The sequence below is a fragment of the Miscanthus floridulus genome, chromosome 16 (genome assembly GCF_019320115.1).
Source record: "Miscanthus floridulus cultivar M001 chromosome 16, ASM1932011v1, whole genome shotgun sequence".
In the NCBI taxonomy this organism is placed as follows: Eukaryota; Viridiplantae; Streptophyta; class Magnoliopsida; order Poales; family Poaceae; genus Miscanthus; species Miscanthus floridulus.
Genome location: NC_089595.1, coordinates 23303945 through 23329697, shown reverse-complemented (window position 1 = coordinate 23329697; position 25753 = coordinate 23303945). Strand labels below are relative to the sequence as shown.

Genomic DNA, 25753 nt, shown 5'->3' with positions numbered 1-25753 from the left:
CAAAGTGGAAGAAAATAGGGATAAAATCATGATTGGTGTTCAAAATAGGAGCAAGAATGCAATATCCCCTTCTTTTTTTTCCTCTACAGGCTACAGGCTATACAGCCAGCCCGCCTTTTACTGCCGATGGATCGGAAGCGCGCGAAGAGGAAGGCGCGAAGCACGGCACAGATCTGCAGGACACTGCTTGCGCTCTGCAGGTTGTAATTGGACAAGACAAGATTCGTCGTCCGCTCGTTTAATTAGCTGGTCAAAACTACAGGCCTCGCCGCTTCGAATGCCATGTTCCAGATGACACTCTGGCTGCGCGTGGCTGGTGGCCATGTTATTCCTCCTCCTCCCTAGCTACGTATAGACAGTACCTAGTCCTAGCTACGTTCTTCACCTCACCACTGACTGAGTGTGTATAGCATCTCTGCACATGAATACACTATCGTCCGTTCCATCGATCTGTATATATATAAAAGGTTCTTGATCTACTTCCTTGCTACTCCACCTAGCTACTGCTTCCATCTGTCAGTATACAGTGTAGTCCGCTCACAAGCTACCCAGCTAGCTTGTGAGCTGTGGGCCGGTGCTCTCGATCGTCTCTATCCATCATTCATAGGGTAGCCAGTACAGTTGTAGCATGAGCGCCGGCACCAGAGCTGATGAGGTCGTCGTCCATGTACGGCAGCTCGTCATTGTGGCTGTCGCCGTGATGGTGACATGCTTCTACTCCTCGGAGGCGCAGCTGCAGGTGGGGTACTACAACACCACCTGCCCGGCCGCCGAGAGCCTGATCGAGACCATCGTCCACGCCGCCGTCCGCAAGGACGCCGGCAACGGGCCCGGCCTCATCCGCCTCTTCTTCCACGACTGCTTCGTCAGGGTACGCACATCCATCCATAATGCTGCTGCCGTGCTGCTGTGCTGCTGCCAATGCCATTGCCGGAAAGGCAACAAACTAAACAATGCACGCACTCACTCACCCCATTTCAGGGATGCGACGCGTCGGTGCTGCTGGACGACCCGACGGGCACTCCAGGCAACAGGACGGTGGAGAAGACGTCGCCACCCAACTTCCCAAGCCTCCGCGGGTTCAGCGTCATCAACCGCGCGAAGCGCGTGGTGGAGCGGCGGTGCCCGGGAACAATCTCGTGCGCCGACATCGTCGCCTTCGCGGCGCGCGACGCGGCGCGCATCATGGGCGGGATCCGCTTCGCCATGCCCTCCGGCCGCCTGGACGGGCGCGTCTCCAACGCCACCGAGGCGACGGCGAACCTGCCCCCCGCGTCCTTCAACCTGACCCAGCTCCTGGCGCGCTTCGCGTCCAAGAACCTCACCGCCGACGACCTCGTCACGCTGTCGGGTGCCCACTCCATCGGCCGCTCCCACTGCTCCTCCTTCGCGCCCACCCGGCTCTACCCGCAGCTGGACGCCACGCTGAACGTCACGCTGGGGTCGCGGCTGCGCGCGAAGTGCCCCGCCGCTACCGGCAGGAGGGACCGGGTGGTGGACCTCGATTTCAAGACGCCGCTGCAGCTGGACAACCAGTACTACCGCAACGTGGTGACGCACGAGGTGGTGTTTGGTTCGGACCAGGCGCTCGGAGACCGCAGCGACACCGCCGGGCTCGTCGCGCTCTACGCCGCTAACCGCACGCTCTGGTCGCAGCGGTTCGCGGCGGCCATGGTGAAGATGGGTAGCATCGAGGTGCTCACCGGGCCGCCCGGGGAGGTCAGGCTCAAGTGCAACAAGGTCAACTGATCAGATCGGATTCAGGTTCAGCTAGCATGCAGAGGGAATTGATCAATTTTCAAGACAGCTCAAGTCAGCCAGAGGCACTATCATCCATCCATCCAATCCATCAGTCTGCTCTGCATTATTCATTCATGTGTGTACTTAATTGTACATGATCACATTACTGTACTTACCAATTGTTGCATGCGCGAATGACTGTAAACTGTAACATACGAGACAGAGAGAGATGGTAGAGTTACATTATTCGGCATAAGTAGTAGTACAAGCTAAGGATGATGTTCACAAGTGTTGTTGAATATACAATTCATGGCCAGGCATGCATGTATCTGTCGGTTACATTGATATACTAGCATTCACAATTAATTTATCCAACAAGCTTCATTTACTACATTCGTTTAACTAGGATCGGTCCAATCAGCACGTATTTAGTTCGGTGAATTTGAGAATTTGGGCTACTGTAGCACTTTCGTTTTTATTTGGCAATTAGTGTTCAATTATGGACTAATTAGGCTCAAAACGTTCGTCTCGTAATTTCTAACCAAACTGTGTAATTAGTTATTTTTCGTTTACATTTAATGCTCTATACACGTCGCAGGATTCGATGTGATGGGTACTGTAGCACTTTTTGAGAATTTGGGGTTGGAACTAAACACGCGCTCATGCATCATCAGGAACTGAGAACTAGTTGAATAATTGCATTGCATTGCGTGTGTGAAAGCTAGCTAGCTAGCAAGCAGAATCGCTCTCAGCTCGGCTGGAGATGCAACACAAGCACAAGCACAAGCACATGAGGGAGAGGGAGAGCAACAATGCAATTTGCCTGGCAAGCACACCTACTAGTTAGCTAGCTCATCAGGAGGGCCGGCGTGTAGCACGCATGTTGCTTGTCTTCCTCCTTGTCGCTGCACCTCTCTCTGTCCCCCACTCTCTCTCTCCCTGGCTTCTACTAGCTGCATGCCGGTGGTCTTTACACGTCGATCCATTCTCGCACGAGGCGCCGGCCAGGAAGGAGAAGGAACGAACCGAACATGCGTGCATGTGCAGGTCATATGGGCCTCGATCGATATGATCTGCAGTTAAGTGTCAGCACCTGCTCTTCTGTCCTGTTTGGCATCTACTTATGCAAGCATGGCGTCAATTATCAAGTATATATATACATTGATCCAGGGAGGGGCCGCCATGGCTACAGCTTCTAGCTGCCTGTTCGGCATGAGCTACCTACAGGGCTACAGCTTGGAAACGATCGATCGAGACGACGCTGATCCCTGACTCCCCCCTGCATATTATTGGCCTAGCACTCATGTGGCAACCTCTGGAACGGCAAGAAGCTTCCCCCTGTGCTGTGTTTACTATTGCCATAGTACTGCATGGCACCAATGACAAGACTGAAAGTGAGGTGGTTAGCCGGCCTCGGGATCGGCGCCGGGGAATGGAGTAAAACTGTCAGTCAGTCACTATTCAGTACTAATGCTCACTGCGCCAGCGGTTGACTTGGATAGAATACTTGCACGACCTACCTACCAACCAGTAGCCCTGCATACATTTCTCTACTGCAACTGCAAATCTTTTTCATTTTGGCTCCAAGTTGACGAATCTCCTCCCTGTATATGTAGTATGTTTAATCATCTTCATTCGTCACTTGATCCACGTTCTTATAGTTAATTAATTAAACTGATATATAATCTGCAAGAAGAGGCCGGACGGACATGGGGCGAAGGTTCTCTTTCTCTCCTCTGCCAAAGTGGCAATGGCAGGCAGCCGTTCCAACTTCACCACGGGCAGAAGGGACCAGGGAGGCTAGAAAAGGTAGCCTGGGCTGGCCGGATGGGCACACGAATCTTCCGCTCCGTCAGACGTCAGAGGCGCAGTGCTCTTCTTGGATCCTTGTGGTGTGGACTTCTTTCTGGACCGAATAATGCGGTGCACTTTGGATTCTTGTGGCACCACATGGCACGCACACATGATTGACACAATCATGTGCATGCTTCTAACTGTACTAGATAGATGCTTTCATTTCCTCTTTTCTTTTCTTCTTTATTCTTCTCCTTCTTCTTCTTTCCCCCACCTTGAGTAATCATATCTCTACCTTTGGAGTACATGTATATTTCTTCATATGGATGGTTATGATTATATACTACCTTCAGTGGGCCAAATAATTCACCCAATGTTTGCTTGTATTAGGACTTGACATTTTTTGGATAATGCCACTGTTTTCCAAACATAGCTTTGATATCACTGTTCTTTCTCATTGGTGATGTATATTTATAGATAGATCCCGGTAAAGTCATGGCATTGCAAAAGTACTAGTTGTTGAATATGATATATCGATCTCATGTAGAGGCGGACCCACCTATATATAGGATGAGGTAGAGCGGCCGACTTAGCTCCCCTCCATGAGTACCATCCTACCGTACCCGTGGTCAGCGACCTCCCGACTTCCCGAGACCCGAGCGGCGAGCAGGCAGTGGAAGGGTCAGACCTGATGAGGACATGACACCTTCGGATATGACCATTGATTATAAGGTCATCGACAGTCCGACAATACTCCATTGGGAAGGCCATAACTCTTTCATCCGCAGTGAGTTTGAGGTCTTTCAAATAGATCTGGTCCCACCTCAATATTACGTCGGCAAGGTCTTCAAATCATCAAGACATTCTGCCGCTGTTTTTGTCGGGAGCTACGACGTCGTCGCGGGCTTGTTATTCACACTTGGGAGCCAGACCCAAGTTGGAGCACGCCCCAAGAAGATAGAGAACACCTAAGAGATGCCCAAGGACGTCCTCCCGTCCTCCTCCTTGGCCACCACCTTAGGAGCCAAGCAAGGGCGTCGAAGCTAAGTTGGAGGACCAATCCAAGTCAAGTTCGAGTCCATCTCGGGCTCCATGAGCAGTGTGTAGTAAAATGGACGCCCAGGTCGCATACGGACTCCGTTTTCGACAATCCACATATGGATGGAAAGATAATTTGATAAGGTAACTAATGGAAGTGACCCCACATCAAAATTCCATCAGAATAATCAGGAATCATCGAAATAATTTGACATCCAGAATCTATCAGGGCACTGCATCACCGTATTTTGGGTCGTTGGGCCTTGTAACGTGTTGGGACACCTTATGGATGTGAAGAGGGGTCCTTGGACGCCCCTTAGGCTATATAATCAGTAGCCACCGCCTACATTAGGGTTTGAGTTTTGCTTAGATCATTCTGTCATTGACAGTTGTCGTCTATCGGTTTGTGGAACCCCAACTCGTGTGCTTAATCATACATCTGTAGTTTGTCCCAAATCTTTGAGCTGTGTACTTTCGAGTTCTTGCTTGTGTTCTTCATTTCGTAGGTAGGGATTTGCCTTTTTGGCGAGGTTAGCCGGTTTGGTGACATAGTTGATAACCAGAGGAGTCGTAGTGATAAGATTACAGGGTTCGGGTCTTTGGGTCTAAAGCTGGATCAGTGTGTCGTGCTCTAACAAAACGATCATTATCATCACCTGATGGAAGATCGAGAACCTTCGTCCCCATCATGACCGTCCAAGGTTGAAGACGATCTGTGGCTAGGCTGCTAAAGTTGGCCGTGTTGGGGGCTTGGGGATTTATGTGCTCAGGGCGCACCACAAAGTATGTCATCTGGCCAGATCCCAATGGCCCATCATTGATCTAGTTTGGCCTTAGGGAAAGCAAGGGCAAGGCACAAGCACACGAAGGCGCTCGGTGGAGGGTGTGCGGATGAGGAGGCTCTCCTAGATCCCGACGGGCAGCGGGTGACTACCATGCATGCGCTGTGTCTAGCCATGAGCCTGCGAGCATGGTGGATCCAGCACTCAATGGACGACAACAATAGTCACGGTTAGTGCACATCGTGTGGTGCCCCTATGGGCGCCTACCGGCTAGCAGACCTCACTAAATCCATTATTCCAATGGGTTGTGCCATTGTTGTGGGGATTTTTGAGATTTTGGTTTTTTGGTGATTCAGTGAATGGTGAATGAGTGATGGATGGGGGAGGAGATGAAGCCATGGGAGGAGGACTTGTTTTGTAGAAGATTAAGAGGACGTTTCAATCCATGAAAGATCGGAAGATGAGTTTACCTCCAAATCGGCCTTGATGTTCTTATTGTTTAGTGTTGGTATGTTTTGCTAATATGCTTGAGATTTTTTATTACATATTCACTCAATTGTCACTTACTAAATTTATTTTAATTGTAGGTTATCAATGTTTTTTGTTCTAGTGATATGATGTATGGTAAATTATATGGACTATGAAAGAAATCTCCTTATGTGGTTTTCATGTGAGAGGTAATCATCTTCCATCTTCGTCTATATCATTTGTTTGCTGAATTATCGATTATAATATAATTGATATGTGCTAAACCAATATAAATACGGTATACATACATGGCTAGATCGAACTTTCGCTGAAGCTTGGTGTATATGTGTGGCAGTTCACCCTTCGGCTGGGTCCGCCATTGATCTAATGCATCCAATCCATATAGTTGTACAATACATATCAATCTCAAATAGTTTTCATTCTTGTTTCTTTTTTATTCAATGGATGTATCTCCATGTGTGATGTATCTAATCTATATGTTTCAGAAGATATCAGTATCGATAATGATATGTTACGAGTGTCCATCCGTGACTCCTGTCCAGACGTGGATCATCCTCATCCACTCATCCATGTACCCCACCCATGTTACCCGCCTACTCTGCGCTGTGTGCCCCCACTTGCGTAGGACGAACTCTGTTCGCCCATGCCGTTCCTGCTCACGGGACGGACTTCGCCTACGCCGCTCATCGGCGCTACCCCCGCTCATGCGGACCCCGCTCGCGGCTCGCAGGATGGACTCCGCCGGTGCCCCCCGCCCCGCCCGTGCCACATGCCTCCCCCGCCCGGACTCATGTCTACCATCGTGCGCGCATTTCATCCACCTACCACAACCACTGCCGAGGTTCGTGCCGCCGAAGAGCTCTGCACCGACGACCTCCACATACTCTGTGGCATCGAGCTCCAAGCCGGTGTCGAGCTCCGCAACGCTGAGCTCCATTCGTCCAAGCAACAAGGTGGCATTGCGTTGAAAGCGTATGTTTTAAGTGTTTCAGTTGTTTCATAGGTATGTTGCAGGGGTTTCGTATGGATGTTGCAAAAGTAGATCGGGTTGTTGCATATGTTGCAATGGTTGTACACTTATGTTGCAAACTTCTGTTCCCAATGTTTTATCTTTTTTAGACATATGTTGCAATAGTGTTTATTTGGATGTTGCATATGTTTCACACATATGTTGCAAGTGTTTTATCTAGATGTTGTGTATGTGTTGCAATGGTTTTTCAAGTGTTTCATGTGTTTTTTGTAAGTGTTTCATACGCATGTTTCAAACGTTCCATCTGTCTTTGAACGTATGTTGCAAGTGTTGTATCCAAAGTTTCAAAAGTAGATCACCTGTTGCATCTCCCTCCCTCGCCTTTTGCTGTGTCGTCTTGGTACCTCCTCCTCACCTTCTGCTGCCTTGCATCATATCCTTCTCAGACTAGGGAGGGAGGTGCGCTGGGGGCCGGCGGAGGGGGCGCGCTAGGGGATGGCGGCGTGGGTACGAGCGCATGCGCACGCTCTCCCCTTCCGTTACGTAGATAGGTAGCACTTCGGCTCACTTTTTCTGTTACATGAGGATGCTTAGATGGGATGCTCTTATTGGTGGGCTAGGGCTAGGAGCTGCGTTTGGCCACGCTGCTGGTGTTGGACGTTTGGGCGATAGTGCCTCCGTATCAGTATTATATTCCTAGCTTTAAAGAAGTTTTTGGTGGTTCATCTAAGCAGCAACATGATAAAATGGTTATCTATCATCTCACAAAGAGACGTTTAGTTTTTATTCTAAGTCAATGTACTCTATGTTTGACCAAATTTATACATAAGACTATCAATATTTATGATATCAGATAGATGTACTATGAGAATATATCACATGAGGAGTCTAACGACATTTATTTAATGGAATACATATTTATATTGTTATTTTCATATAAATTTAGTAAAATTTAAGATTGTTTGACTTAGAACAAAATTAGAATGAGACAGAGGTATTTAGTTTTTGGATAACAAAAGGACCCTTCATGTTAATTCTCAAAGGTGCCAAGAAATTGCCACATCAACTGGAGAAGAAAAAAACAAAGCACCTCGAGGGCGTCAGGGATGTGCATCACACATGGGCGGCGGCGGCGGCTTCTCCATGTGGGTGAAGGAGAAAGAGAGAGATAGGGAGGGGGAGAGGCTGACGGAGGGCATGGGGGGTGGGGCGTGGTCAGCGGAGGTGCGGCGCATGCCAAGGCGGGGGAGTGGCTGTGCGCCGAAGAGAAAGGGGCGGCTACGGCCATTCTCATCAGAAGGGCGAAAGAAATGGGGAGTGAGGAGCTGACGGGGCAGGCCCACTAGCCAGTGAGAGATGCCAGGGAGGTGGGAGACGGGCCTAGTGGGGGAGATGGCCTTGGGCCTCATTCGGCCCATGCCGGAGGAGAGCAAGAGGGAGGATTTTTGGGCCGGGGTTTGGGGAGGAAATGGCCCAACAGGTGTTTAGGAAATTGTAAAACATTTTGCAATAATTTTGAGAAAAGGATTTAAAACTCATCGAATTTAAGCGCATTTGAAGATTAGTTTGCACACAGATAAACACTATTTACATGACATGGATGCATACAATTTTATAACCGTCATCATGTTTTAATTTAATTTACAAATTATGTTTTCCTCCTCCTCCTCCTCTGACAATTAGAGGTCTTAGTCCTAATTAATTCTATACATTTTTTAAATTATTGCAAATATTCGATTAAGGTGTTGCAATTTAGCAAAGAGATTTAGTCCTTTGGCATTCAAAGTGAATCTTACATTTCATTGATCTGCATGAAACTTTGGATATTTGGCATCAAAGTTCTTCCACACTGTTGTGCATGGGATGAGTGAGTAGCACTCCATGTTTGTCGGTGTTTTGTAAACCGGACTAGTGAATTTATACCATTGCCGCGCTGCTCTAGAAATATGATGGTAGCATCTAAAAGACACGATGATTTATACTGGTTTAGGCCAAAGCCCTACGTCCAGTCTCAGAGACGATCGAGTGTGTGTTCCTCACTTGAATGCTCTGAAGTTCTTACAATGGGGGTACAAGAATGGCGGAAGCGGTTGGAGAGCTAGAGCTAGGATATGGATTGCCTAAGGGGAAGCCCCAAGAGCCCTAATACGATGGAGAATGAGTACAATGGTAGAGGATGTCCTAGATGGGTGCCTCGGCTACCCTTATATAGATTTCAGGGTCAGGGCGTATACAAAGAAGAAGGTTCTCCCGACCAAAGGGTCGTGAGCCTGAGGGAGGTCCTAGCTAACTTGGTGTAGCACCCAAAATTTTTTACTAAAAATTAGCAATTAGTTCTTAGCATTTATTAAATTTTCTAGGTATTTTTAACTTAGGCCAAATAATAAACATGGGTTAATAAAAGTAAGGGGAATTTTGCTTACGGACATTGCACAAACGTCTAATATGCTGTTGGACACCGTCAACGTCGAAATTTGCTGGCGGACATTACAAATTTCTGGTTCTTTGTCCAAAGACACCGTACCGATTATTTTATACATTTTTTCAGTTTTGGAGAGAGAATGTGGGGGAAATGTCTAAACTGTCCTCATCTTCAACCTCTGGCACCTCCTTCCCCGAGCTCTTCATCATGCCGTCCCGAGTCTGACTGTGCGCCGCCGCCACCATGTCCAACGCCGCGCCGCGCCCTCATCCCTGGTGAGGCCACGTGCCCCTGGCCAGGTCCCTATCCCTCGGTCGCACCCTCGCGCCCCTGTCTCCGCCATCCGCCATGGTCGCACCCTGTCCCCGGCGGCCGCATACCCCCGACCATGTCTCTGTCCCTGGCCGCGCCCCCATCCCCCTCGAGAAGAGAAGACCAGTCGCTGCCGGAGTAACGCTGTCCCTGCAGGAGAAGGTGGGCCTGGGTCTCCGACCGATGAGGACCGCGTTGAGCTTTTCCGAGCTCCGACGTTGGCCGCGGCGAGGCAGAAGGCGAGCGCACGACTGATGCCATCCGAAAGAGCCCCACCGCATCCACCTACGCCTGCACCGCCAGATCTGTAGGAGACAGACGAGGATGAGCTTGTCTGGGCTCCGGCAAGCCCACCCTCGGCGAGGCCCTGCCCGCCCCCGGCACGACGCCGGCACGGCCAAGGATCAGAGGGAGCAGGCCACGGGCGGGCGGCTTACAGCTCCGCAGGCTAGCGAGTGCCTGGCCGGAGCGCCTCCCACCCCCACCCCCCCACCCAAACGTGCACAGCATTGAGCCATGGTAGACAGACGGAGGTGGAAGATGACTAGTAGGGGAAATTTCGTCTATTCAGCACCCTTTATCTCAAACCATGAAAAATGAATATTTTAATGAGTGCGGTGTCCAGCAGCCAAGAATCACGATTTCATAATGGTACTGGGCATATTTTAGATTTGGCGGTGTCCAACAGCATATTAGACCTTTTTGCAATGTCCCTGAGCAAAATTCCCCTAAAAGTAACTATAAGGTTTAGAAACATGTTTGTTGCATTCATGCCGAAGCATATTATTTTTGGTTGAGTGTAGGGCTAGATGATTTGAAGTTGAATTCAAATTCCATTTGAATTTGGCTTAGAAATGAAAAATAGATTTGGAAAAGGTTTTGTTTTTAATTTTTTTTATCTTTCTTCCATTTTCAGCCCAACCGAATCAGCCCGGCCTTTCTTTTTCTTCCCCTTCCCGTGCTGGCCCGCTGGCGGCCCAACCGTGCCTCCCCTTCCTCCCTTCTCTTCTCCTCCCACACAGCCTGCCCACACCGGCCCGCTCCGCGCACCTCCCTTTTTCTCCCACGAGCGCACCGCAACCGCACCATGTAGCCCAGCTCGGCCTTCATCGCCCGCACGCGCTGCTCGTCGGCTCTCTCCCTCTCACTGCGCGCTGGCCCCGCCAGCTAGCCGCTCGCAAGCTGTTTTCTTCCTTGCTGCGACATAGCCCCACCCGTCAGCGCCGCACCCCTTTCCTTTCTTCTTCCCTCGGCGCTTTCCTTTCTCCACCACCGTCGATGGCGCTGCCCGGCATGGAAAGCCACCGCCATCGCCCACATATGGCAGGCAGCCAATCCCGCCTGATCTCCCCGCTCCCTTTCCTTCTAACGCGCATTGCCCCGCCTATAAAGCTCCGAGCTACATGCCTTTCTTCTCCCATCCCCTGCTTGCGCTCACAAGTCTCCGCCGCCGCAATCCACCCTCACCCGCGCCTCGGACCTCAACGCCACCGACCACCCGAGCTCCACCAAGTTCTCCCTCAGCCATAGGTAATATCGATTTTGCGTTTTGAGTCACCATTGCCAGAATTTTCCCTCACCGTGCCGTTGTTTCTTCTCTAGCCGCCACCGCCGTTGACGACCCGCCTCTGGAGCCTATCCCGGATGCCACAGACCATTCCCATCAACTCACGGTGAGATCCCCATCCTTCCCATGTCATCCGTTCGCCGTCTTGAGCTCTAGAACACCATACCGATGACCTCCAGTTGACGCCAGCCATGGCGCCACCGTGGAACCAGCTCACCGGTGTGTTTCCGCCGACGATTTGCATCTCAATGAGTTCGCGAGGTTCCGTAGGTCGTGTAGGTGCTTTTGTTGTCTCGAGATGGTCGGAACCACCGTACCGGGGTTCACCGCCGTGGTAGCCTCGTCGGTGGCCATGGTGTGCTCGCCGACGTTACTATACAGCGGCAGAAGTCAATAGGAGCCATCAGATGTTGACTGGATGGTCGAGATCAAACCGTACCGGTTCAGATCATAACCGATCCACCATGGACCCGTAGACCCATCCATAGTGCCGCGTCAGCGCATCCACTGAGCCACGTGGTGCACCAGTCCAACCCTAGAGCGCCACATGTCATCCAGTCAGCGCCACGGTCAAACCCGCAGTCAAGCCGCGTATAGTTTTGCAGAAAAACCCTTCTATTTTTGTAGATTCAACCCGCAGTCCATTTTAATTCAAAGTAATTGCATATCAGTCCTATTTTTATTCGTTTAGGCCCCTGTATTTTCTAGAATTAGTACCCGTAGTCCTATAACCGTGAATATTCATATTTTAAATTGTTTTAATTCAAAAATAGGTTCAGTTTATTTACACGAATGCCATTACATCTTATTTCATGCATAACTTTCGTGTTTTAAGTTCGATTTGAGTGATTCTTTCGCTCACATGTTCGTAGCAATATGTAGAATAGATTTATAAGCTTTTCAACTTGTGTTTTTACTGTTTGGTGTGCTGTTCTAATAGAAGTCTATCTTGTATGCATGTAATGATTGAAATGATGCTTGATTGTTGATTGGAACACGATTAGAGGGTGAGCCATTTGAGGTGACAGAGGACCCACAGCAGGATCAGTAGTACTTCTAGGACAACTTTGAGGAAGGCAAGTGTACCAAAGGCCCCTTGTTACCTATGAACTATTACCATTCATATTCATGCATGTGTTTAATTTGAAATGCCTTTAAGGACTTTACCCAGATGATTATTTGTACCACATATCCTTGATACCTGGGGTTTTTGGGTAGGCATTTTGGATAGATGCTGCAGCGCTTAACATAAAATAATTGTTAAACACGACTAAAGGCTATATGCAATGTGATAAAATAAAGCTTTGTAGTAATAGATAGGGGGCTAGAGTATGGGGTTGAGTACTCTAGTGCCTCTCCATAAGGACTTAATCCTGAAGCGGCAACCTAGGAGGTTCTGTACAACCTCGAGTATCATATGGTTCTGACTTTAACCTGTTAACTAGATTGTACTAGCTCGTCTGTAGCTTCTAGTAAGGGTAAGAGGGCATCTTTCCTTTTTTCTGCTAGGATGTGTGCACCATGCTGCGATGCCCATGTGTGCCACTCCTTAATAGCTACGACTTGTTAGTGCGACTAGCTAAGGGTTTCATAGTGAAACCCTGCCACACTTCTTAGGAAGAGGTGTAGTGGGCCTCGCGAACCCCAGCATTGGGAATCACGGCTCGGTGGGTAAAGATGTACAATTTCTGTAGAAATATTTAACATGTTATAACAACCGTGCTCACGGATACGAGCGGTCTGGATCCTTCAAGATTAGTGGTTACTGTGGGTGGTGGATGGTTGGGAATTGAGATAAACATGACTATACTTTAATATCACTTGGGAATTGGGACTGTTCATTAAAGTAGTGATTCAGGATGCAAAAATTTGATCAACTAAAATTGCGAACCGTAGTCAAACAGTGTCAAGGCTTTTGAGCCTCATAGATCCCTTTGATATACTTGCTAAGCATGGTGAGCTTACACTTGCTTTACATCCAATGAAAATCCCATATGGGTAATAGATAATGGATATGAAGAGTTCCTAGAGGATGTCCAGGACTACTAGAGAGACGTTCACCAGTTGGAGTCCCTGTGGCAGTTTGGGCTAGTTATTCCGCTGTGATTGTAATAATATTGCCATTGAGCAAACTTTGTATTAACTTTATGATGAGATATGCGATGTAATAAGTACTTTACTTTGATACTATTGCAATTTGTGATATATGTGTGTGTTTGGACATCCTGGGCGCACATATATGAGTACTTGGTTTTGCGATGCAAAATTGGGTGCGACAAATTAGTATCAGAGCTATAACTGACTATAGGATGATCAACCTAGTTAGAAATGGATGTTTCTAGGATCACATTATCTTTATTTTACTACCTTTAATTTGCTATAAATTTTTTGCTTATATTCTGTTCTTTATCTGATGCCAGAAATTATTTTGTTCTAATACTCAACCTTTTCATTCTTATAGATGGCCCGTACCAAGCAGACCCCACGCAAGAGGACCGTCATGATGCCCACCAGTAGGACCAGGTTCACATTGGGCAAGTGTGTCTCGACACATCTGGTGGAAGCTCTGAGGAACCAGGAAGAGGAACCGCCTGTGGAGGTGCCCATGGGGGAACCTCTAGAGGACGTGCTGGAGGATCCAATGGATGGAGAAACAGAAGAGGGGCCCATGTTTGAGGAGCCCATTGAGATAGAAGAGTCTGAGGAGGATCTGATGGAGGAGAATGAACAAGGTGGCCAGGAGGGAGCTGGTGACCCCGATGATGGAGATGACTCTGATGATTCTGATTCTGATGGAGGTAATGATGGTGGAGATGGTGATGGTGGTGATGATGGAGGAGATGGTGGAAATGGGGTGATGATAGTGATGATGATCACAATGCATTATTGGCTCAGGGGTGGACCGCGGAGATCCACTATGACTTGGAGGGTGATGCCTACTACCACCCCAAGCTTCTCGCACTTGTACATTGCTACCACCCTGGAGGCACTGTTCAATACAGGACGGAGCATTGGACCCACCCCGACTTCATCGGCTTCTGGGAGACAGAAGTGTACATCCGTGAGGGGACTCGAGTGCGCTACATCCACCACGCCATCACTGCACGGCTCACATGTGCGACCGTCATCAGGGACGTAGCTCGACAGGCACTGGTGGTCAACCGTGACCGCCACTTCGACAACATCGCCTAGGAGGACGACCGATATCTTCCCCGTCGTTGGAGCGGCCAGTCTACTTGCAACATCGCTGCACCACTTGGAGAGGCGAACCTAAGGCTGAGGCCTACCTTGTTGTTCTTGGCTAAGACCAACACTGACTTGGATCAGGCCCTAGACGAGCTCGATGTCATGGGGAAGGCCTATCTGCAGCTTGCCCGTGAGAACGCTACACTGAAGCAGCAGCAAGGAGGTCTAGATGTGGAAGCGCCAGGAGTACCTGCTCAGTCGCCCCCGAGGATCAGAGGAGAGTTTGGAGACCCCAACACCTGCACCAATGTCGACCCGTACCCATAGGAGGAAGTCTTAAAAATATGTAATAAACACGCGTAGATGCGCGAGAGAGTGTTTAGTTTCTTTCTTTTAATGGTTGAACAAGTGTTATTTGCATGGTTGGATGTTTATCATTATGAACAATGTTTGATTTGGATCTTTGATATGATTGTGATGACTTGTGGGCATGTCCACGGTCATTTAGTTAAGGTTAAGGTTTAAGGATATTATGAATAAATAGTTGGGTTTTATTTTATCATGGTGTCCATTCTGTATCATTCTGAGCAGTCTGTTTTTATCAGTTCATATCTCATGTTCTAATTGTCCAATGGTCATAAAAATTTTATGGAGATAAGTAGACTTCAACATATTTCTTTTGGCTCTAGAATCACCTCAATACCTATTATAAATTGTGAGATACAGCTGTTGTAAGTTGAGGTTTCTGTGCTGTCAGAATTCTGGAACAGTATTGCTTGTCATCTGTATTTGACTAAGTAAACGTCAGAATCTGAAACAGTGTTCTAAATGAAAGTTGTAGAGAATTTTATAATCTTTCCAGAAAGGTAAAATACGCAATCAGAGAATAAACATAGAGTGAGATATGCTCGTTTTACTGCACTGCTGTTGTCCAACTCGCCAGAGAAGTTCAGAACAATTATTTTCTTGTATACCCTACATATATCTCTTGTCTTGATCTTGTGACACCTACTCTTGTTACACCATTATCTTTTAAGAGTTATATGCTTGGACATGTGAGACTTATATGATGCATCTACAGATGGTGAACACCAGGAGGAACAACCAGGGAGGCGAGGACCTGCCACCACCTTTTTCAGTCACCATGGAGCAGCTGATGATGATGTAGACACAGTTGCTTTAGCAGATGGCCCAGAACATGCAGAACATGGGGCAAGGGAATGGGAATGCACCCCCTCACATCAGAGATAAGAGGGGAGAGTTCCTGAAAGGACACCCACCTGTATTCAAGCATTCTACCGACCCACTCTAGGCTGACGACTGGCTACGTGCCATTGAGAGGCAACTAGAGATTACCCAGTGTGATGATAAGGAGAAGGTTTTATATGCTTCTGGACAGTTGCAAGGAGTTGCACTAGATTGGTGGGACTCATTCCGCTTCGGCCGTACCGAAGCTAATCCCATCACTTGGGCCAAGTTCCGCAGTGCCTTCCGCTCTCACCACGTGCCTGTGGGACTGATGAAGCTAAAGAAGGAGTTCTTGGCTCTCAAGCAGGGGAGCATGACTGTTGCTGAATATCATGACAAGTTCATACAATTGTCACGGTATGCACCAACTGAGGTAGATAAGGACGAGAAGAGGTAGGAGTTGTTTATGGAGGGCTTAAATGATGGTCTCCAGTACCAGTTGATGTCTCATACTTTTGCTAGCTTCCAGTAGCTGGTGGATAAGGCTTTGGTGATCGAGAACAAGCACAGCCAGATGGAGGACAAAAAGAGGAAGTTTCAAGGACAGCAATCCGGGAGCAACTCTCGCTTCTGTACCAACCCTCAACAAGCTCAACCTCAGCAGCGCTATCAAGGTCAGTCAGGTCTCAACCACAACCAGCAACCCCAGCGTGCACAACAGCAGTAGTAGTACAAGGCACCAGCTCAGCGCCAGCAGCAGCCCAACAATGTACCTATGAGGAACAATGCCCCCAATGCTCCACAGAGGAATGGTGCACCAAAAGCGCCAAATGCAGTTAATGGTAATAAATGCTTCAATTATGGAGAGCTAGGACATTACTCCAACAGATGCCCCAAGAGGACGGCTAATAGGCAGCAGAATTATGTTCGGGGAAAGGTGAACCATGTGACTGCTAAAATAGCTCAGGAGGCACCAGATGTGGTGATCGGTACGTTTTCAGTCAACTCAAACTTAGCTACAGTACTTTTTAATTCTGGTGCTTCGCATTCCTTCATAGCATATACATTTATAAAGAAGCATGGTATTCCAGTAAGTGTTATGAAGAAACACATGTTAGTAAGCTCACCTGGAGGGGAAATGAAAGTAGAGTGGATATGCTTAGCTGCTAGTCTCAGCATAAGGGGGGTAGAATTTCAAGCAAACCTTGTAGTCATAAACTCATCTGGTATTGATGTCATCTTGGGTATGGATTGGTTAAGATTGCAGAAGGTAGTTATTAATTGTGGCAATAGCTCCGTGAATCTTACCACTCCATCCGGAGAGGAAGTTGAGTATGTGGCAACACAGTCAGCTGCAGAGATCTACCGGGTTAATCAGTTGGAGGGCACAACCTTAGAAGATATAAGGATAGTAAACGAGTACCCAGATGTCTTCCCTGAGGAATTGCTAGGTATGCCACCTGAATGAGACATCGAGTTTATAATTGAACTTTTACCTAGAACTGCACCCATAGCTAAGAGACCCTATAGAATGGGAGTGAATGAATTAGCAGAACTTAAGAAACAATTAAGGGAATTGTTAGATAAGGGTTATATTCAACCTAGTTCTTCACCCTGGGGTGCACCAGTACTATTTGTAGAGAAGAAAGATGGTACACAGAGAATGTGCATATATTACAGATCACTTAATGAGGTTACAATTAAGAACAAGTACCCACTGCCTAGAATCGATGACCTATTTGACTAGTTGAAAGGGGCTTGTGTGTTTTCCAAGATCGACCTTCAATCTGGATACCATCAGTTGAGAATAAGGCATACTGACATCCCCAAGACTGCTTTTGTGACCTGATATGGACTGTATGAGTTCACAGTCATGTCCTTTGGTCTGACAAATGCACCTGCTTACTTCATGTATCTAATGAACAAAGTGTTCATGGAGTACCTTAACAAGTTTGTCGTTGTGTTCATTGATGACATATTAGCGTACTCTAAGAATGAAGAAGAACATGAAGAACATTTGAGGTTGGTGTTGCAGAAGCTTAGAGAACATCAATTTTATGCTAAGTTTAGCAAATGTGAGTTCTAGCTAAAAGAAGTATCTTTCCTTGGTCACATAATCTCTAATGGAGGAGTAGCAATAGATCCCAAGAAGGTTAGAGATGTGTTGAGTTGGAAGCCACCTAAGGATGTTAGTGAGATTCAGAGTTTTCTGGGTATGGCTGGGTACTATAGTAGATTCATCGAGGGATTTTCTAAGTTAGCAAAGCCCATGACTGCTTTGTTAGAGAAGAATGCCAAATTTGTATGGACTAAGCAATGTCAGGATAGTTTTGAGGAGTTGAAGAAGAGACTGACTTCTGCCCCAGTGCTCATCTTACCTAATCTCACCAAAAGCTTCTCCATCTATTGTGATGCCTCACGGCAAGGTCTAGGCGGCGTTCTTATGCAAGAAGGTAGAGTTATTGCCTATGCATCTAGACAGCTGAGAAAACATGAGTTAAATTATCCGACTCATGATCTGGAGTTAGCAGCCATGGTATATGCTCTCAAGATCTAGAGGCATTACCTGATTGGTCATAAGTGTGAGATTTATATGGACCATAAGAGTTTGAAGTACATATTCACATAGTCAAATCTAAATCTGAGGTAGCGCAGATGGCTAGAGTTAATCAAGGATTATGATTTGGATATACACTATCATTCGGGAAAGGCTGATGTTGTAGCAGACGCCTTGAGTAGGAGGAGTTATGTGAACATGGCCTATACAACTTAGCTACCTAAAGAGTTGTGTGAGGAGTTCAAATACCTAAATTTAGGTATTATGGCTAACACCATGGAGTCAGAGGTAGAACCTACTCTAGAATAAGAGATTCGTAAGGGACAACTGAATGATGAGAGGATCAAGGATATTGTGGAATGTATAGTGATTGGTAAAGCCCTAGGATTCCACATGGATGATCAAGGGACAATATGGTTTGGCAAAAGAATTTGTGTGCCAGAAGTGAAATCTATTAGGGAGTCTATCTTGAGGGAAGCTCATGACTCAGCCTATTCCATACACCCATGGAGTACTAAAATGTATCTTGATCTTAAAGAGAGATATTGGTGGTATGGACTAAAGAGAGATGTAGCTGAACATGTGGCCATATGTGATACGTGCCAAAGAGTAAAGGCGGAACATCAGAGGCCAACAGGTTTGCTACAGCCTATGAAGATACCCGAGTGGAAATGGGAAGAAGTTGGAATTGACTTTATAGTTGGATTACCCTGGACACAGAGAGGATTTGACTCTATCTGGGTAATTGTAGACCGTCTGACAAAAGTGGCACATTTCATTCTGGTCAAGATAACTTATTCGGGTGCAAAGTTGGCAGAGTTATACATGGAAAGGATTGTATGTTTACATGTAGTACCAAAGAAGATTGTTTCAGATAGGGGTACACAGTTCACATCACATTTTTGACAGAAATTGCATGAGTCCATGGATACGAAGTTGAACTTTAGCTCAGCTTACCATCCTCAGACAGATGGGTAGACCAAGAGGACTAATTAGATCTTAGAGGGTATGCTAAGAGCTTGTGCTCTGTAGTATGGGACAAGTTGGGATAAGAGTTTGCCCTATGTTGAATTCTCCTATAATAATAGCTACCAAAAGAGTCTTAAGATGGCACCGTTTGAGGCATTGTATGGTAGAAAGTGCAGAACCCCATTATTTTGGAATTAAACGGGGGAAAGTCAAGTCTTTGGACCAGATGTTTTGCAACTGGCAGAAAAACAAGTACAAACAATAAGGCAAAACTTGAAGGTTGCACAGTCTTGGCAGAAAAGCTATACGGACACGAGAAGAAGAGATTTGGTGTTTGAAATCGGTGACTTTGTTTATCTCAAAGTATCACCTATGAAAGGAGTTAAGAGATTTCATACCAAGGGAAAGTTGCCACCTAGGTATGTGGGACCATTCAAGATCATCAACTGGAGATGAGAAGTTGCTTACCAGCTAGAATTACCAGAGCAGCTCTCAGGTGTTCATGATGTCTTCCATGTGTCGCAACTTAAGAAATGTTTGAGAGTACCTGAGGAACAACTACCTTTGGAAGAACTAGATATCCAAGGGGATCTATCATACAAAGAATATCCAATGAGAATCTTGGAAACAGTGGAGAGAATCACAAGGAGCAAGATAATAAGAATGTGCGAGGTTCAGTGGAACAGACACTCTGTGGATGAGGCAACTTGGGAAAGAGAGGAAGATCTGAGAACTAACTATCCCAATCTCTTTGAACCATCCAAATCTCGAGGACGAGATTCATCTTAAGGGGGGTAGGTTTGTAGCACCCAAAAAATTTTTACTACAAATTAGCAATTAGTTCTTAGCATTTATTAATTTTTCTAGGTATTAGGCCAAATAATAAACATGGGTTAATAAAAGTATCTATAAGGTTTAGAAACATGTTTGTTGCGTTCATGCCGAAGCATATAATTTTTGGTTGAGTGTAGGGCTAGATGATTTGAAGTTGAATTCAAATTCCATTTGAATATGGCTTAGAAATGAAAAATAGATTTGGAGAAGGTTTTGTTTTAAAAAATATCTTTCTTCCATTTTCAGCCCAACCGAATCAGCCCGACCTTTCTTTTTCTTCCCCTTCCCGCACTGGCCCACTGGTGACCTAGCCGTGCCTCCCCTTCCTCCCTTCTCTTCTCCTCCCACACGGCCTGCCTGCACTGGCCCGCTCCACGCGCCTCCCTTTTTCTCCCACACGCGTACCGCAACCGCACCGCGTAGCCTAGCTCGGCCTACTCCGCTCGGCCTTCATCACCCGCATGCACTACCCGTCCGCTCTCTCCCTCTCACTATGCGCTGGCCCCGCCAGCCAGCCACCCGCAAGCCATTTTCTTCCTTGCTGCGACGTAGGCCCACCCGTTAGCGTTGCGCCCCTTCTTTCCTTTCTTCTTCCCCCAGCGCTTTCCTTTCTCCATAGCCGCTGATGGCGCTGCCCGACATGGAAAGCCACCGCCGTCGCCAACATATGGCAGGCGGCCAATCCTGCCCGATCTCCCTGCTCCCTTTCCTTCTAACATGCATTGCCACGCCTATAAAGCTCCGAGCTGCACGCCTTTCTTCTCCCATCCCCTGCTCACGCTCACCAGTCACCGCCGCCGCAATCCACCCTCACCTACGCCTCGGACCTCGACGCCGCCGACCCCCCCGAGCTCCGCCAAGTTCTCCCTCAGCTGTAGGTAACGTTGATTTTGCGTTTTGAGTCACCATTGCCAGAATTTTCCCTCACCGCGCCGTTGTTCCTTCTCTAGCTGCCACCGCCGTCGACGACCCGCCTCTGGAGCCTGTCTCGGACACCACAGACCATTCCCATCAACTCGCGGTGAGATCCCCATCCTTCCCATGTCATCTGTTCGCCGTCTTATGCTCTAGAACGCTGTACCAGCGACCTCCAGTTGACGCCAGCCATGGCGCCGCCATAGAACTAGCTCACCAGTGTGTTTCCACCCATGATTTGCATCTTAATGAGTTTGCGAGGTTCCATAGGTCATGTAGGTGCTTTTGTTTTGTCTCGAGATGGCCGGAACCACTGTACCGGGGTTCACTATCGTGGTAGCCTCGTCGGCGGCCATGGTGTGCTCGCTGGCGTTACTGTACAGCCACAGAAGTCAATAGGAGCCGTCGGATGTTGACTGGATGGTCGAGTTCTAACCGTACCGGTTCAGATCATAACCGGTCCACCATGGACCCGTAGACCCATCCATAGTGCCACGTCAGCGCATCCACTGAGCCATGTGGTGCACTGATCCAACCCTAGAGTGCCACATGTCATCCAGTCAGCGCCGCGGTCAAACCCGCAGTCAAGCCACGTACAGTTTTGCAGAAAAACCCTTCTATTTTTGTAGATTCAACCCACAATCCATTTTAATTCAAAGTAATTGCATATCAGTCCCATTTTTATTCGTTTAGGCCCCTATTTTTCAGAATTAGTACCCATAGTCCTATAACCATGAATATTCATATTTTAAATTGTTTTAATTCAAAAATAGGTTCAGTTTATTTATAGAAATGCCATTACATCTTATTTCATGCATAACTTTCGCGTTTTAAGTTCGATTTGAGTGATTCTTTCGCTCACATGTTTGTAGCAAGACGTAGAATAGATTTATAAGCTTTTCAACTTATGTTTTTACTATTTGGTGTACTATTCTAATAGAAGTCTATCTTGTATGCATGTAATGATTGAAATGATGCTTGATTGGTGATTGGAACATGATTAGAGGGTGAGCCATTTGAGGTGATAGAGGACCCACAGCAGGATCAGCAGTATTTCTAGGACAACTTTGAGGAAGGCAAGTGTATCAAAGGCCCCTTGTTACCTATGAACTATTACCATTCATATTCATGCATGTGTTTAATTTGAAATGCCTTTAAGGGCTTTACCTAGATGATTATTTGTACCACATATCCTTGATACCTGGGGTTTTTGGGTAGGCATTTTGGATAGATGCTGCAGCGCTTAACATAAAATAATTGTTAAACATGACTAAAGGCTATATGCAATGTGATAAAATGAAGCTTTGTAGTAACAGATAGGGGGCTAGAGTACAGAGTTGAGTACTCTAGTGCCTCTCCATAAGGACTTAATCATGAAGCGGCAACCCAGGACGTTCCATACAACCCCGTGCTATGATGCCCACATGTGCCACTCCTTAATAGCTATGACTTGTTAGTGCGACTAGCTAAGGGTTTCATAGTGAAACCCTGCCACACTTCCTGGGAAGAGGTGTAGTGGGCCTCACGAACCTCAGCATTGGGAATCATGGCTCAGTGGGTAAATATGTACAATTTCTATAGAAATATTTAACCTGTTATAACAGCCATGCTCACAGATACGAGCGATCTGGATCCTTCAAGATTAGTGGTTACTGTGGGTGGTGGATGGTTGGGAATTGAGATAAACATGACTATACTTTAATATCACTTGGGAATTGGGACTATTCATTAAAGTAGTGATTCAGGATGCTAAAATTTGATCAACTAAAATTGCGAACCACAGTCAAATAGTGTCAAGCCTTTTGAGCCTCATAGATCCCTTTGATATACTTGCTAAGCATGGTGAGCTTACACTTGCTTTACATCCAATGAAAATCCCGGATGGGTAACAGATAATGGATATGAAGAGTTCCCAGAGGATGTCCAGGACTACTAGGGAGACGTTCACCAGTTGGAGTCCCTATGGCAGTTTGGGCTAGTTATTCCGCTATGATTGTAATAATATTGCCATTGAGCAAACTTTGTATTAACTTTATGATGAGATTTGCGATGTAATAAGTACTTTACTTTGATACTATTGCAATTTGTGATATATGTGTGTGTTTGGACATCCTGGGTGCACATATATGAGTACTTGGTTTTGCTATGCAAAATTGGGTGCGACACTTGGCTTGCAAGCTACACCACCTTGTGGAGCATGTTTAGGCATGGTTGTCGTCATGGTCTTGTGGCCACATCATGGCTTGGTGTGACGCGGTGCTACGGTGCTGGCTATGGTGGCACTGTAGGCATGGTGGTTGTTTGCTAGCCATCCTATGCGACGTGGTCTCCACCGTGGTCTTCGTCATCGCCTCCTGGTTTCCAAGGGCGTCGTACAGGAGTTGGTAGCCGCCCCGAGTCATCGTTTGCCCTGTGGGCTTGAGGAGCTAAGGGCCACGGTCCTGACTGCTAGGGTCATGGCTCTCATCGGGTTGGATGGCTTCTAAGTCAAGGCCCTCATCGTGGATCCCATCCCATAGTGGGTAGAATCGTACAGGCATCTTATCGGGCCATATTTAGACGGTGGGCTCTGTACCGGCCATTACCACCTTGGGCGGTGTTGTCTTGTCCGTGCCGTGTGGCGTAGGGGTGGCGTTTGACCAGACCGAGGTGACCGCTGTCCCCTCAGTCCTTGTAGGGTCAATGTGGCATGCCTACTCTTGTTAGAGTGGGCAAGTTTGGCTAGGTGTGACCTCTCCCTGTTCCTCCCGGGGGTCGGGACGATGATGAGGTCATGAGTCTTCTTTTCATTATGTAGCTAAGACAGAAGGAAGGGGTCGTGGCTAACCCTAGCCTAGGTGTCTAGCCTGGTTCGCTTGGCTCGGCTGGGCCTCGATCGCTCGGGCTTTCGCCAATGGATGTGACATGGGCCGCTTGGCCTACAAACTAATTGGTGCCTGAAGACACCCTGGGGTTATGACCTCGACAGCAGCCCCTGAGCATTTTCCTAATTGTGAAGTAATCATGAAAGCGTTGTGATGCGTGCGTGCCGGGTGCTGGTTTGTAGTCGTGGCCTATTCGAGCTTCATCGCTTGACCCCTTGCGGGTTGGTGCATTCAATGTGGTAGGTGGTTGTTGTGCTCGGCCCTATTAGGATGCCCTAATGGTATGGTACCTAACCGCTGAGCCCTACCATGTCAATGTGCTATGTAGGGTTTGTGACCCAGGCGGGTTTGAGTGGTCTCATCGACAATGTACCGGCCCTGCCTTTGAGAAGATCTCAATTTCTTCGACCTCATGTGGGCATCTGACATTGGCTGTGGCCTCCCATGGTTAACTACGTGACGTGGGGGCTTTAGGCTGCTTAGTCCGTCCCTGGCCTATAAATGGAGACCCTTCTACCATTTGAGGCACTCATGGGTGTAACTATAAATCGCTCTCTACTTTTCCTACTGAGAGAGAGCGAGGGAATGGGAGAGAGAAGTTTGAAGAGGGCCATGTGGCTCCCATCATATTTCCCTCTAGGGGTCATTTGTGGTGGCCAGAGCTAGTATCGCCCCTTCAACCACTGGTGCTAGAAGGGAACTTATGAGAGGGGTAGGATTGAGGTGGTGTTCAGGCTAGCCATAGGCCCTCGCTGAAAGATGAGCACCAAGGACTACAACCAACTGCTCCCAGAGCCTGCATGCGACCCTTAGGGGCTCCCTAAGGTTCAGGGAAGGCGTTGCCATCCCTTGGTGTCTCCATCATGCCTTTCAAAGCATGATGGTGGTGGCCTACGGGCTTGGTCCTGCCCCCATCTTTTCCTCCCCACATCTTTCTACCCTAGAGGTTGTAGTGCTACGACAAGGGAAGCAAAGCGATTTCTCATCTTCTTCCTTCCGCACTTGTAGCAGGCGCCTCTAGGGCCCCGATGACACCACCTAGGTGGCAGCGCCATGGCTCAGTACCTTTTCAAGTGGCTCAACCGCTCTTGTACTTTCAGGGATTTAAGTAAAAAGAATGCTCTTTTTTGTATGCTTGGATTTCTTTTTGTGCCTATCGTGAGCCCTCGGGTAATGGGATTGGGGTCACGGCTCTTGGCTTGATGTGAGGAAATGTATCCTCAACCTCTTTTAGTGCGCTCACGAGGTTTTCTGTGATCATGCGTTGGCTCATGGGTCTTGGACCTTTTATTTTTTCCATGTGACCGAGCCATGATCATGCTTTGGGCCCCACCTCACTTCACGAGGAAGACTCTGCTGTGTTACCCTGGTTGTTTGCTTCGTCGATCTCTCCCGGAGAGGTCATGGACCTCTAACGGTTTGTGAGCCTTCGAAGCTAGCCCTAGGTCATTAGACCTGGAGATGCCAGGAGGAGTTTCGGTCGTGGCTTGGCCTCGATGCCCTTATAGGGTTGGGGGACCCAACTCCTATTTTTTTTGGTGTCTCTGCTCACCTCAAGAGGTCATGATGCCCTGTTATAGGCATGTTTGGTTTTGCCCCATGTGGGGAGAGGCATGTTCACCGTAACCATGCGGTCGGAGTGGTACGCCTCGTCGAGGTCGATGGGTAATCCGAACGCGACCCAATATCCTCCCCAATCGACATGGAGTTTAGTTGTGCCTCATCGAGAGACATCCCATAAATCATCGGCCGTCAAGCTCGTTGGTCCCCAACCGCCTCCGCAGTGGCCAGATGGCAAGATGCCTCCCCTAGAGGGGGTCAACCCGGTCGACTTTGAAGCCGATGACTCAGACATAGGGAGACATGGTCATGTGGCTCCACACCACCGATTAGAACCATAGGGGCCCATCTCCTCCCTGCCACTATCCCTTTTGTGGCCTCAAGCTCTTCTAAGGACTGGCCCAAGAATGGGTTTCCTAAGCACGATGGGGGGTCATGGTCGTGGTGGGTCATTGTTAGTATAAATTAATGCACACAGAATAATTCGCAAGCGCATGGATATTATACCGATGTAGCACTTCATCGGGAGTACCTAGTTTTATATCAAACTCAAGGAAACGTGTGTG

The 25753-nt window shown here is 47.7% G+C and overlaps 1 protein-coding gene across 1 annotated transcript; it reads left to right on the top strand.

Annotated features, from left to right (window-relative positions):
- The first annotated feature begins 547 nt into the window (after positions 1-547).
- Positions 548-2048, top strand: LOC136514235 (peroxidase 5-like). The gene is made up of 2 exons (XM_066508220.1): positions 548-871; positions 982-2048. Exons 1-2 carry the CDS (start codon positions 629-631, stop codon positions 1747-1749), a joined length of 1011 nt encoding a protein of 336 aa, XP_066364317.1. The 5' UTR covers positions 548-628; the 3' UTR covers positions 1750-2048.
- Positions 2049-25753: the final 23705 nt, after the last annotated feature.

Coding starts and splice junctions, on each gene's coding strand:
- LOC136514235 (XM_066508220.1), top strand. CDS start 629: ATGAGCGCCGGCACCAGAGCTGATGAGGTCGTCGTCCATGTACGGCAG. Junction 872..981: donor TCCACGACTGCTTCGTCAGG/GTACGCACATCC, acceptor ACCCCATTTCAG/GGATGCGACGCGTCGGTGCT.